This window comes from Schistocerca gregaria, chromosome 3 (assembly GCF_023897955.1).
Source record: "Schistocerca gregaria isolate iqSchGreg1 chromosome 3, iqSchGreg1.2, whole genome shotgun sequence".
Taxonomy (NCBI): domain Eukaryota; kingdom Metazoa; phylum Arthropoda; class Insecta; order Orthoptera; family Acrididae; genus Schistocerca; species Schistocerca gregaria.
Window position 1 is genome coordinate 582,408,803 of NC_064922.1, and position 13,175 is coordinate 582,421,977.

The 13,175-nt window shown below is 38.7% G+C and overlaps 1 protein-coding gene across 2 annotated transcripts in view; it reads right to left on the reverse strand.

The window, feature by feature from the left end:
• Positions 1–13,175, reverse strand: part of LOC126354575 (tetratricopeptide repeat protein 17) — a 303,403-nt gene that overhangs the window by 12,379 nt on the left and 277,849 nt on the right. For both annotated transcript variants that reach the window (XR_007565351.1, XM_050004319.1), the window contains exon 12: positions 4,869–5,066. Coding sequence is in view for 1 of the 2 variants with exons in the window: in XM_050004319.1 (XP_049860276.1) it covers positions 4,869–5,066 (198 nt within the window). In the remaining variant the exon portion in view is untranslated. The remainder of the gene's footprint in view (positions 1–4,868; positions 5,067–13,175) is intronic.

The following is a 13,175-nucleotide window of genomic DNA, read 5'->3' on the forward strand; positions in this document are numbered from 1 at the left end:
AAGTAACCTATTTTTTACTATACATCTAATGTATCTAGTGGTACTGGCAGTTTAGTTCATATAATTAAAGTGACTGAAAATATGTGGCAATTGTCAGTAATGACACCAAATACATTTGTATGTTGTACTCCCTGCCTTCCACCAAATATCGGCTCAGGAATGTGCACTGACTGCTCAGGAATGTGCACTGACTGTATCAATGTTTCGAAAAATCTATTTATTACTGCATGAGTTGCGTAGAACAGCCACACAGCCTGTGAACCAGTCACTGAAGCTGTCCAGCCATATGAATGGTCAATGCAAAACAATGGTAGAAAGCAAAATTTGACTACCTAGTGACAGAGCATGCTGCTAACATGAACATAATGTCGCCTCTAAATCAGACAGCCTCCCCAATTTTTATCATCCACTACTTAAGTTATGTTTTACTCTATACATCCCTACAGGTTCCCTGAAAACTATTAAGTTATGGACACGCAATTTCCATAAAGGCAATTGTATATTTTCAACACAGTCAGTGTCTTACTGTAACACTTTTGAAATGTTATGTATGATCAGTATCATAATTTCTGATGAGATGACAGTACAGTTATCACAAGTCTTTTACTAAAGTCACAACAAAAAATGAAGAAAGGAAGATTAGGATTTAAGATATGTTTAACAATGAAGTCATCAGAGATGGAGCACAATCTTGGATAGGGGCCAGCCACAATCTTTTCAAAGGGATCATCCCAGCTTTTTGTCTTAATACATTGAGGGATACCACAGAAAAGATCTAGCTGGATGATGATTTGATCTCCACTTCTCCCAAAGCAAGACCAGTGTTTTAATCCATGATGACACTGCCCTCACTCCTGATGTCACTGTGGGCTCTGGTGCACTAATTAATTAATTAATTAATTAAGCACATGAACTTAAGGTTTACTCAAACTTAAGGTTAGCTCAAACTTGCATGTGACTCAAAAAGAATTGGAGAATGTGGAGAAATGATAATGTTTTTTGACAACAACTAGGCACTATGCATAGTTAATAAATATTATTGAATTAAATGTTAAAACTAAGCAAATGCTAGACAAACTACTATTGTTGCATGTGGTATTAAGGTCATGGAGCTAATGTGAATGTTGCAGATACGAATAACATGTAGGAAAATTAAATGTCTATAAAGCACACAATGGCAGAAAAATCAGATGAAATTACAATGAAAGCAAATTTACTTTTCAAGTGAGCAATAATTTTGTTCTCTAACAAGAGCAATTACTTTCAAATGTACTAATAATTACTTTTCCGAATAGAGACTGTCACTTAAAACCCTTAAACTACATAACTATTTTGTTAGGTCTGTCTATTTAAATTTAAAGATGAAAGATTGTGTTGGCTACTTTACTCTCATGTTTTTGCCAGGTCTATCAACATAAAGACCAAATAATACATGAACTTTGTGTTACAGACTGTGAAATTGCTCCATAGTATGAAAAAGAGTTAAAATAAAAACACAGGAATTTTAGAAGAGAGTTTAATTACAATTAACAACATTTTTCTAGAATGATTGCTCATATAAAATACAATGGAGACACATTAATGAAAGAGGCAAGAAGTACCAATGGATACTGTTTTATGATTTAAGGGCTATGGAGAGGTTCTGAGGCCTCTTATTTGATAAGGTATTAATTCTGATGACATACCTAAACTAATTACAAAAAAGAAATGGGGAGGGAAAGGGGAGGGGAGATAGAACTACTTGCTGCAATTTTATAAAAGTTTCATGGACTCTCACCTAGATAATAGTTGCATGGTTATGGCTCAGGGTGACCAATATACTTAAAGAAGCTGGAATCAGTACATCACAAGAAAACTACATTGACCCACAAGACAAGCCCTATACCAAGAGTGCACGCAGATGAAGCTGAGCTGCTTTATCTGACTGATGGAGGCTTGAAGTGGCCAAACGAGCATTTGGCTCCACTTGTTTTGACTTAAACATCCTTTCCTGCAACAACTAACCTTTGTGCAAACCTTGGAATGATTTTACAGAAATTATCATAAATGGCAAAACTGCTCAATACATGTGCAAAGCAGCATTTAAGAGATCTACGTGTGTATGATGTAAACACATGAAGACAAAGTTCAAGTAAAGCACTACATTGGAACTTGATAACATGGAAAATAAATTTAGGTTTGACACAGTGCAGCAAATTGTTCACTGAAGGCTGTTTTTAAGGACAATTTTTTAACATTTTAAATCAGTATCAGGATTTTATCACAGAATATACTAATGGGTCAAAACAAGGGCACACTATTGGTTGTTCTATTGCTTTTGCAGACCGTGTCCTTGGAATCTGCGTCCCCAGTGAGTTAATTGTATTTCATACTGAAATCTGTGTGATTATAAAGAGTTGTGGATCAGATCAGATATGATCAAGGGTTGATATTCCTCATCTGGTCAGATTCCCTTGGTACTCTGCAGACAGTCCAGCATATGTAACCAACACAGAAACTGTTCAGAGTATTCAGGAAACCCTTCTCTAGTTGCAAGGATACAGGAAGAAGGTATCATTCTGCTAGGTACCAGGTTTTGTGGGAATGAGTGATACAGCAGCCACTGAGACATGTAATCTACCAAATGTGCTATACCTCTGCAAGCCATAATATCATTGCTCAGCATGTCCACACTGCATCTATTGGAGGGCTGGAGGAATAGAAAGAAGAAGAGACCAGAAACGTCAGTGAAATGCAGGAAATATGATGGTATATCTGCTGTCAGTCAATTAGATGTGATACAACTTGCTCACCATTTCTTCAAATAGGACCACGCCTTGTATGTGGCTTCCCTCTCGGACTTGACACTCTCCAGTTCATGATGCTAGTTGTGCACCAATTACAGTTCACCACATATTAAGTTGATGTATTTTATGTCATAACAAAAGAGCTGAAATCAGTTTGTCAGGAGAGCTGCTATCAATTTTAAAAGACAGTGAGATGAATGTGGCACCTGTTTCAAGGTTTTGTGGTGTGTGGGCTCTTACTTACATTGTTATACAGGATATTTTAGTGTGGGCAGAGGATGATTGGTTCATCCAGTCTATATGCAAGTGATCAGGCAACCGCTGTTTCCAAAACTGCTATTTCGTGCCTGGCCTAGTCTTGTAAACTTGTGAATGACTGGTGTTCTTCTACATACAGGCACTCACCTCATAACATATTGGAAGTGGCACAAAGATGTTGAGCACCTTAACAAACAACAGTAACAATGGGTGAAGCTTAGGGAGGGAAAGAGACTGGTTTGGAGGAGGCTAGGAGTACCCCCTTAGTCCAAAAAGTTTTGAGACTGTATAAATAAAAAACAGAGAAAAGTTAAGTTGATGTTTTAATGGTTCAGGTGTCCTACACAGTCATCCCCTGCACCCAATGCCACTTCCACTTGAGTACAATGCACAGAATATACATAATATTAATACATCCATGTGAAACGACAGCAAAGTCCTTCTTTGGGATATTGTTCAACTAGCATGCACATTGACTTGAATGTGGTTATCTCATCAAATGCACTGATCCTTCACATGAATTTCTGCACTTAGACATTTTCTTTAGGTTCATACTGATAAAAATAAATCTTGTCGCCCATGATAATTTTTCTTTTTTATATAGAAGAACACATGAAATTTTATTTCATTACATTTTGAAAATGATATCTTGAAGGTGGCCTCATTTCTGCTCAATGTATTTGGAAAGTTGAAATGGGAAGTTTTGGTCCTCTTTGTCCAGCATGTCTCTGTCTATATTGGTGATAGCAGCATGAATATGGTTCTGCAGCTCACCCATGGTCTGAGGAGGACTGGTATACATCAAGGAATTAAGATAGCCCCATAAGAAAAAGTCACAAGGGAGTAAATATGGCAAGTGTGTTGGCCACTGAACATCACCCATCAACGAGATGAGACAGTCGGAGAACTGTAGGCACAAGAGTGTCATTGACGTTTGTGCAGTGTGAGCCATGGAGCTGTCTTGTTGCAACCAGATGTTGCCCACATTCATTTCTTCAAGTTCAGAAGAAAAAACTCCTCAATCATCTGGACGTAATGCTCTGAAGTGGCTATAACAGTCTCATCATTCTGTTTGGAAACTATGGGCCAATAATGCCACATTTGGATTCTGCACACCAGTCACAAATTCTGTATGCAGGTGCTGCCCAGGAAGTTTTCAGATGTTCATGCCACTCCAATATTGCACATTTTGTAAATTCACACTTCCAGACAACTGAAAATGTGCCTTGTCACCGAGGAACACAGGGGCGACGTGAGGCAGTTAAAAATAAAATCATGTGGTTTAGGTGTGTGAACCACTGTCATTTTGCATGGATAAAATTGAAGTCTTCATCAAGAATTCATCTCACTATGCATTGAGAAATTGCAAGAGCAACTGCATGTTTGTGAGCAGATCGATTGGGGGTTTCAAAATCGCCAGCCTTAGTTTCTTGAAGTTTTCTGGTGTTCTGGTGGTTCTTGAAGGTCCTGGTTTCCAGTACCCATAAACATGTCTACTCATATAATAACTGATTTTTGATCAGCAACACAACCTGCAGGCACAATGTGAAACTGTTCACTGAATGCATGCTGGATTGCGATGACCAAATGGCCATTGGAAAAGTAAGTCACCACAGTGAATGCACGACCCTCTCTTGTCCATTGCACGATCACTACTCAACAAACCTTTAAAAAAATGTTAGATCCTACCCTTTTGAATGTGCTCACCCTCACAAAACAATGAGTAATGGCCTTTGTGTGGTACACTTTTCAAATAAGGAAGTCCCTGCATAACAATAGTTGACCTACAAATTTATTTATGAGTTATGAGTCATTTCTAAGTACCTCTGTACTGGAAGCTGTGGCTGAAGAATCTTTACTCCTAAATTTGAACCTGCATGACGTCTGATGCAGAAATTTTGTAGCAGCTCCTCGTAAGTAGCTGTTAGGTCCATGGACCAAAACTTGTTGAAGGTGGTAAATTGCACCCGTGAAGTTCTTCTTTGATTCTAAAATAACAGCCATCATGAAGTTGGACGTAGGCTGAGGACAGAAAATCACTTTATCAAAAACAAATATTGATGCAAAATTTTACATTAATCAGTGTAGTATTTATATTATCACAGTGAAAAGAATCACAACTTTAATAATCTGTTACAACACAAAATGTTCACTAAGTATCTTTTGTAAAGCAGGAACTCAAAAATAAGACCACACAAATGTATTTGACCTACAAAGGCAAATAAAAAAAAGGAAGTATAAGAAAGTGAAGCAAGAAATGAAGCATGGCTTATTAAAGAAAGATAGCTAAAATATTTTTAATTTACAAATTAAACTGCAACTATTTGTTTACTAGTAGTGACTTTTGCAGTTTTACCAACCATGTCTAGTTTGCACATCTTTTTCCATAGACACTTATAGCTTCAGTTTCTTGTGTTCTCAATCATTCTTGAAATTGTACAGTGAACTATTAAATATTTGCGTCTGAACAATGTTATCATCATTGTATATACTTATATAGGTAAATAATTAACACATCCGAAGAACTACTAAAATATCAAAGCAACAGTACTCTAGTCAAAGCACCACAGTCTAGATAGGATATTTTTTCAAGAGATGAATGTTATACAAACAACAGGGATCTTTAGATGTATTTCTGTTAGGCTCTTTTTAATGAGATACACTTATTTCCTAAAATAACATTTGTACCATGTGTGGCCAAAAGTTGCTTTGTACCAATATTAGAGATTTTTTGCCCTATTTGAACCATACTGAGTGAGGGCAAAATGGCTATATATCAAGAGACATAATATTCTGACAGCACTATTACAGCACAATCTTCCTCAAGTAAGGTAGGAATTTAGAGATGGAAAAACCTTTCATTTGCCTAGTTTGCAATGTAGCATATGAATAACATGCTTTTATCAAAATTGATTTTAAAGGCATCAAAACAACATGAACTTCACTATTTTGCATGTAACAGATCAGAAGTGAAAGTTTCTGCCACAGTGGTCTCCAAATTAGAGTGCACAGGCATTGGGGAGATTCATATGTGGCGGAAGAACTTATTCTTTCTAGCTGCCTTTCAAATCTAATGACTTTCATTTGCAAGTTTATGCATTGACAAAAACAATAGATGGAAACTGTGATCTTCCAACATAAACACTCTTTCCAACACAACTTTCTTTCATGTTCATACTTTCTTTTTTTCAGTGGTGAACTGACTAATGAGACTGTTCTATGTGTGCCCATTGATTTCTTCTTCTGGTACCTATAAGTCACCTTGATTTTTTTGTAATATGAGTCAGTGGACAGTGGCATTTTATGCAAGTAGTGTGAACTCTCTGATTCTTTGGACTGCTTCTGAACTACAAACAAATGACAGATATAGATGCTCCTTGCAGTTATGATTATGAATTGTAATTGACTGCTTCCAGTATGCTGTGCTGTACAGATAAATTGTCTTGGGTGGTTACAATTAAAGTGCAGCTACTCGCAAAGGTCCAGTGTGGGTTGTAACTTTCATATGCTGGTGAAACTGGGTAGATATTCTAATGAGTTAATGTGGGATAAGTTTACACCGGGAAAAACTTAGTTCCAATTCTGGCCACCAAGTGCAAATCTGGTGCTGTACAGCATCTTGCCAACTTTTCCAAAGCTCATATTGAACAAACTATGTAAGCACTGGTTAATAACAACATCAACTTTATGCTTTTTGACCTTTTCTGTCCATGCTCCATTCCCAACCAGCATAAATTGGTTCTGCTTTAACACATTATAATATCTACCAAGTCTCACTGCCATACAATAGTTACAGCCTAGACTGAACCTCTGTAACTGCACTTTAACCACACCCATTCAGTATTTACAATATGTCATAGAGTGACCCTGGGCTTCCAATTCGCCAGAATGATCATATCACGCACCAGTGAAACGCAGTTGCATGCCAGAGTGAAAAACACATATTACATATGTTTTAATGGCGAATGCACCGTACGGAACCACTCCTGAACAACTGTGTCACATAATCAATGACTTGCACAACAAACATACAGAATCCTGCAGGCACTGATTTACGGTGGCAAACCTGATCCTTAGTCTCACTGTGGTGAAACCCTCACCTTTCTGGTCAGATAAACCAGTATTGTAGTTTGCCCAACTTGACAACCAGTTTGTCTGGGGCCACATCACCTCAGATGAAACTGAATACTGTTACGTGGTAGTTGCATGTAACATGCAAATGGCTATGGAACTACAAGACATCCTAACTTCCACCAAGTACTGAAACAGACATCTTTATTATGCATGAGCTTGTGGCCCATTTGTCGCAGTCAGAAGCTAAGTTCTTCTAATAATTTCCGGGTATGCAGCCGGATCCCGTCGACATTCTGCCACAATGTCGACGGGATCCGGCTGCATACCCGGAAATTATTAGAAGAACAAATACGCCGGGAAAATTTCAGAAGAAGCTAAGTTACATGAGAATTTGCTCTGTCCTGAAGAAGTTCATGAGCACACACCTTCTCATCTAATTTATCATCTTGTCATACTTGTAGACAAAGCAATTAATTCTTATATTCTGCAGGATATATGGCTATCGTACTTGCCTGCAGATGCACAGAAAACACTCACAGTTTGCACTAGTGACCTTCACTCACTCACTCACTCAAACTGCTTATCGAATAATCAAGATATAGCTATCGAAGGGTACTGCAACCATATCCACCAGAAAAGAGATTCTTCTGCAAGTACGGCAAGGACAAGTGACTGAATTACCTAAGCAAGTCACAGCCATACAAATACAACACTCCACACATGTGCTGTGATAGCAACTCTCTTCCAGCAGAAATGGTGTTCACCCACCAGGGATAATATCCCCTGGTATCACAAAGAGTTTGGAGTTGCATCTCATCAGTTCTGATTACCCTTCTGGGAATAGTAGTGATGCCAACTCATTTCAAACTGGACACTCATCAACTGTTTATAACAGAATGCTCTACCATGTTAAAATTTCTCATTGATAAAGGTGGTGATCTCTCAGTTTACCCCTTTTCTTGTCTTCCATGATGGAATACCAATGGCAATCACCTATATACAGCAAACAGATCTTACATCCAGACTCAGGCGACATCAACTTACATCTAAACTTCAATCATCGACACCAATTTGAATGCAGATTTGGATTATTGAGGTGCTGGACCCGATTGTTGGAGCAGATTTCTTATCATTTTATAGCCTCCTACCAGATCTTCACACTCAATGACCGCTTGATTATATAACACAGTTGTCTAATTGTAGATACCTAATCTGTGCCAACCATGCTTACATCAGAGTGACAAACCATACAAAAACCACTTCATCAATTCCCTGAAATAACCTGTCCATCACCTACTTCAGTGCCAGTAAGACATTAAATGGTACATCAAAAAAACGGGAAATCCAGGATAGAATGTAACAGTATTATGAAAAGGGAAGTTGCCACTCACCATACAGTGGAGATGCTGAGTCGCAGATAGGCATTACAAAAATACTGTCACAAATAAAGCTTTCGGCCATTAAGGCCTTCATCAACAACAGACGTAGACACGCACGCACGCACGCACGCACGCACACACACACACACACACACACACACACACACACACACACACACTCTGCACTCTCAGGCACTGGTGCTGCTGCTTGCAGTGTGGTTTCAGTTGCCTGAGACTGCAGTCGCGCGCGCTCGTGTGTGTGTGTGTGTGTGTGTGTGTGTGTGTGTGTGTGTGTGTGTGTGTGTGTGTGTGTGTGTGTGGTGTTGACAAAGTCCTTAATGGCCAAAAGCTTTATTTGTGACAGTCTTTTTGTTGTGCTGTGTGTGTGTGTGTGTGTGTGTGTGTGTGTGTGTGTGTGTGTGTGTGTGTGTGGTGTTGACGAAGTCCTTAATGACCAAAATCTTTATTTGTGACAGTCTTTTTGTTGTGCCTATCTGCAACTCAACATCTCCACTATATGGTGAGTGGCAACTTCCCTTTTCATAAATGGTACATCATATTGTCACCACACCAAGACTAACAGTTCACATATGTTCTCACCCTCTGTATTCAGAAAAACTAAAGATCACAGAGCAAATGTTCTCTTTTATATTAATACAAGGAAACAGTCACTCTTCATGAGCAGCTCCACTTCATATCCTCCCTAAGGTGTAACAGACAGTACCCTTAAGGCGACTGTCATCAACTTAATGCCAGAATGATTGTTATCCTGTGCCACAAACTGAAGACTTTTCTATGTACATTCATGGTAAGATTGTTTTCTCCACGGTGAAACCTTGTCTGTGCTTTTTATCATACACCAACTGTACCAGAAGATATACCCAAAACTGCTGTTTCCACACCATACAAACTTTATGAATTTGTGTGAATGCCATTCAGGCTGTGCAATGCCATCAAGGTTTTTCAGTGCTTCACAGATGCAGGAACTAGACACTTGGAGTTCTGTTATCTTAAAATGGGTGACCTACTTGTAGCGTCATCTAGCAAGGCACAGCATCTACCACATCTATTTCTACAAGAAATGGTCTAGTGACTAACCTACAAAAACATGTATTCGGAGTGATGGAAGTAAAATGCTTAGGGTACCTTGTCAATGGGGGAAAAATCCTCTTGCCTCAAGACAGAGTGGAAGCTATTTCTTAGTTTTCCCAGTTCACTATAATATGAGAATTACTGCAATTGTTCAGCGCGAAAAAAGTTTATCGACATGTTGTGTAGAATCATGAATTTTTGGTTGAGAGTTACTTTATTTTTCCTTGAAAGAATATGACATTTGTAATGCACAGTGTAAGAGAAGATCTAAATATCAATTTTTCTGTTTAGAGGGTGTAATCTTTGTCTTTGTAACAAATGGAAGTTCCCAAATAATATGTTTTAATTTAGAATACTGTGTTTTATGTTTCATTGTACAACACAAACAACAGCCTGTAACCATGATGTGATCTAAACAATAATCAAATGTGATGGAAGATAAAGTGAACAGTAATATCGCAAACAGTGATACTACACTAGAAGTGGACAAAGTCTGATTGAAACGTCCTCTATCCTGGACTGAAAAGACTGATATATGGTTTTATCAGGCTGAAGCACAATTTACAGTTTTGGAAATACAGACTGAAGCAACGAAATTCAATTACTTGTTAGCATAGTTAGAGCCCTGATTTGTCAAAAATATATGGATATCTTGTGAACAGTGATGAAAGAAAATAATATTTGTTAGCTAAACAAAGATTGTTAAAGACTTTTAAAGAAAGCAAAGAACTTAACATTCAGAAACTAGTTAGGGAAATAGAAAGTGATGATATGAAACCCAGTCATTTTGTTTGGAAAATTAAAGTTTGTGACAGAACGAATGTTTCAGATAAAATTTTAAAGACTCTCTGTCCAGACAACTTCCTGGTAGTGTCTGAAATATTGTAATAATTTCTAAGGAAAATATAGAAAAAGTAGCACAAATGACTGACTGGATGATGTAAATGTGAAGCATTAACGAGCTTCAGTCAACTTCAGTGGAAGTGTCTCCTGTGGCATGTGATTCTTCTGTCTCAGTGAATGATAAGGATCAAAGAGCTTGACAATGAAGCCCAAAAATCCAGATCTAGGAATCAACATTATCAACTGTGATGACATTCTCGTAGCAGATACTGCATCGAGCCGAGATACAACAGTTCAGAAAAGTACTGCTATTTTCATTTTCATCATGGCTTCAACTGTGGACCCCAGAAGTGTGCCCAACACCACCAACAGAACAGTGAGGGGAATGTCAATCAGCAGACACAGTGGTGGCTGAGCATTCCACTGCAATGGTTATAAGGGCCGCCAATGTCAATTGTTTGAGATAAAACTTCATGGTTAAATTTTCTAGTTGACAGCAATGCTGATATTTTCTTCATTTGTGTGTTTCCCAAGAACAAGGTTAAAGAGGCGGACTACAAACTTTATGCTGCAAACAGATTTTAGATTAAAAGTAATGGATCAAAGTTATTGAATATTGATTTAGGTTTAAAACACAGTTTTGAGTGACCTTTCATTGCAGACCACACAACAAAAGATATAATCGGTGCAGATTTTCTTCACTAGTTTAGCTTATTAATTGACATGAAAAGAAAATTATTAGTTGACAGCAATACTCAGTTGCCCACCCGGCTATTCGCGCTTTCTAATGCGCTGCTTCCTGAGCGGGAAGGCACGCTGGTCCCCAGCACAAATCCGCCCAGCATATTAGCATAGAGGTCCGGTGTGCCGGCCAGCCTGTGGATGGTTATTAAGGCGGTTTTCCATCTACCTCAGCAAATGTGAGCTGGTTTCCCTTATTTCGCCTCAGTTACACTGTGTCATCGATTGCTGCAAAAACAATGTCTCCATGTACACATACACCATAATTACTCTACCATGCAAACATTTGAGGTTACACCCGTCTGGTATGAGATGTTCCCGGGGTGGGGGGGTTGGGGGTGGGGCTGCAAAATAACCCTGGGTTTGGTGTGGGGCAGCAGTGGAGTGTGTGGACTGCCTGTTCTGCGGTTGTGAACCACTGAGGGCTATGGTGGGACAAAGCCTCTCCTCTCCATCGTTTCTAGGTCCTCGGTTTAATATATGATATAATACTCAAATGTAATTGTTGGGTTCAAATTAATGATGATGTAAATAAAATAGAAAGAAACTTCCACATGGGAAAAATATATTAAAAACAAAGATTCCAAGACTTACCAAGCGGGAAAGCGCCGGCAGACAGGCACATTAACAAAACACACAAACACACACACAGAATTACTAGCTTTCGCAACCGATGGTTGCTTCTTCAGGAAGGAGAGGGAAAGACGAAAGGATGTGGGTTTTAAGGGAGAGGGTAAGGAGTCATTCCAATCCCGGGAGCGGAAAGACTTCCCTTAGGGGAAAAAAAGGACAGGTGTACACTCGCACACACATACACACACATATCCATCCGCACATACACAGACACAAGCAGACATATTTAAAGGACAGGTGTACACTCGCACACACATACACACACATATCCATCAGCACATACACAGACACAAGCAGACATATTTAAAGGCCTTTGCCTTTGCCTTTAAATATGTCTGCTTGTGTCTGTGTATGTGCGGATGGATATGTGTGTGTATGTGTGTGCGAGTGTACACCTGTCCTGTTTTTCCCCTAAGGGAAGTCTTTCCACTCCCGGGATTGGAATGACTCCTTACCCTCTCCCTTAAAACCCACATCCTTTCGTCTTTCCCTCTCCTTCCTGAAGAAGCAACCATCGGTTGCGAAAGCTAGTAATTCTGTGTGTGTGTTTGTGTGTTTTGTTCATGTGCCTGTCTGCCGGCGCTTTCCCGCTTGGTAAGTCTTGGAATCTTTGTTTTTAATATAATACTCAGTTACACATGGCTGCACTCCAGTATACAGTTGATTCATCCAATTCTATTAGTTCACTCCATGCTAACTGTAAATACTCTCAACTACTTAAAAATTTCCTGAACTGGCAAAATCCACTCTTATGCCAGGAGACATTAAAACACAATTTTAAATGTTATACTGAAACCAGCAAGGCCCTCCACTGTATTCAGAAGCCCATAGGTTAGATCCACATAAACTAAATTGTCTAAACAAGACTATCATCATAATATAACTTACCTTTTTATATCCCAGTGGGATAATCTGCTGCACATGGTAGAAAAGCCAGACAGTTAGTGGCCCACAGAGACTACTGACATCTTAAAGACCATACTCAAATATTCTCTACAGTAGATCTCCTCAAACTATATTACCAAATCTCACTAGATGAAATTGATAAGGGAAAGTGTACTGTGATCACACCTGTTTGCCTCACGAATACACCCAGTACCTTTCAGAGATTTAAGAATAAAGTTTTGTGAGATTTAGATTTATGTTTCGCATATATAGATGACATACTGACAGCTTCTAACCACCCAGAAGAACACAATCAATACTGAACTACCCTGTTTGAATAAGTGAACAATTTTGATTCATAAGAAAATAACTTTTTAGGTTATGTGATTACTCCAGGAGGTAACAAACCAGATTCAAAACAGTACAGGTGATAACCAATCTGAAATGTCCAGCAACTGCATCAGAATTACGTTGTTTCCTTGCC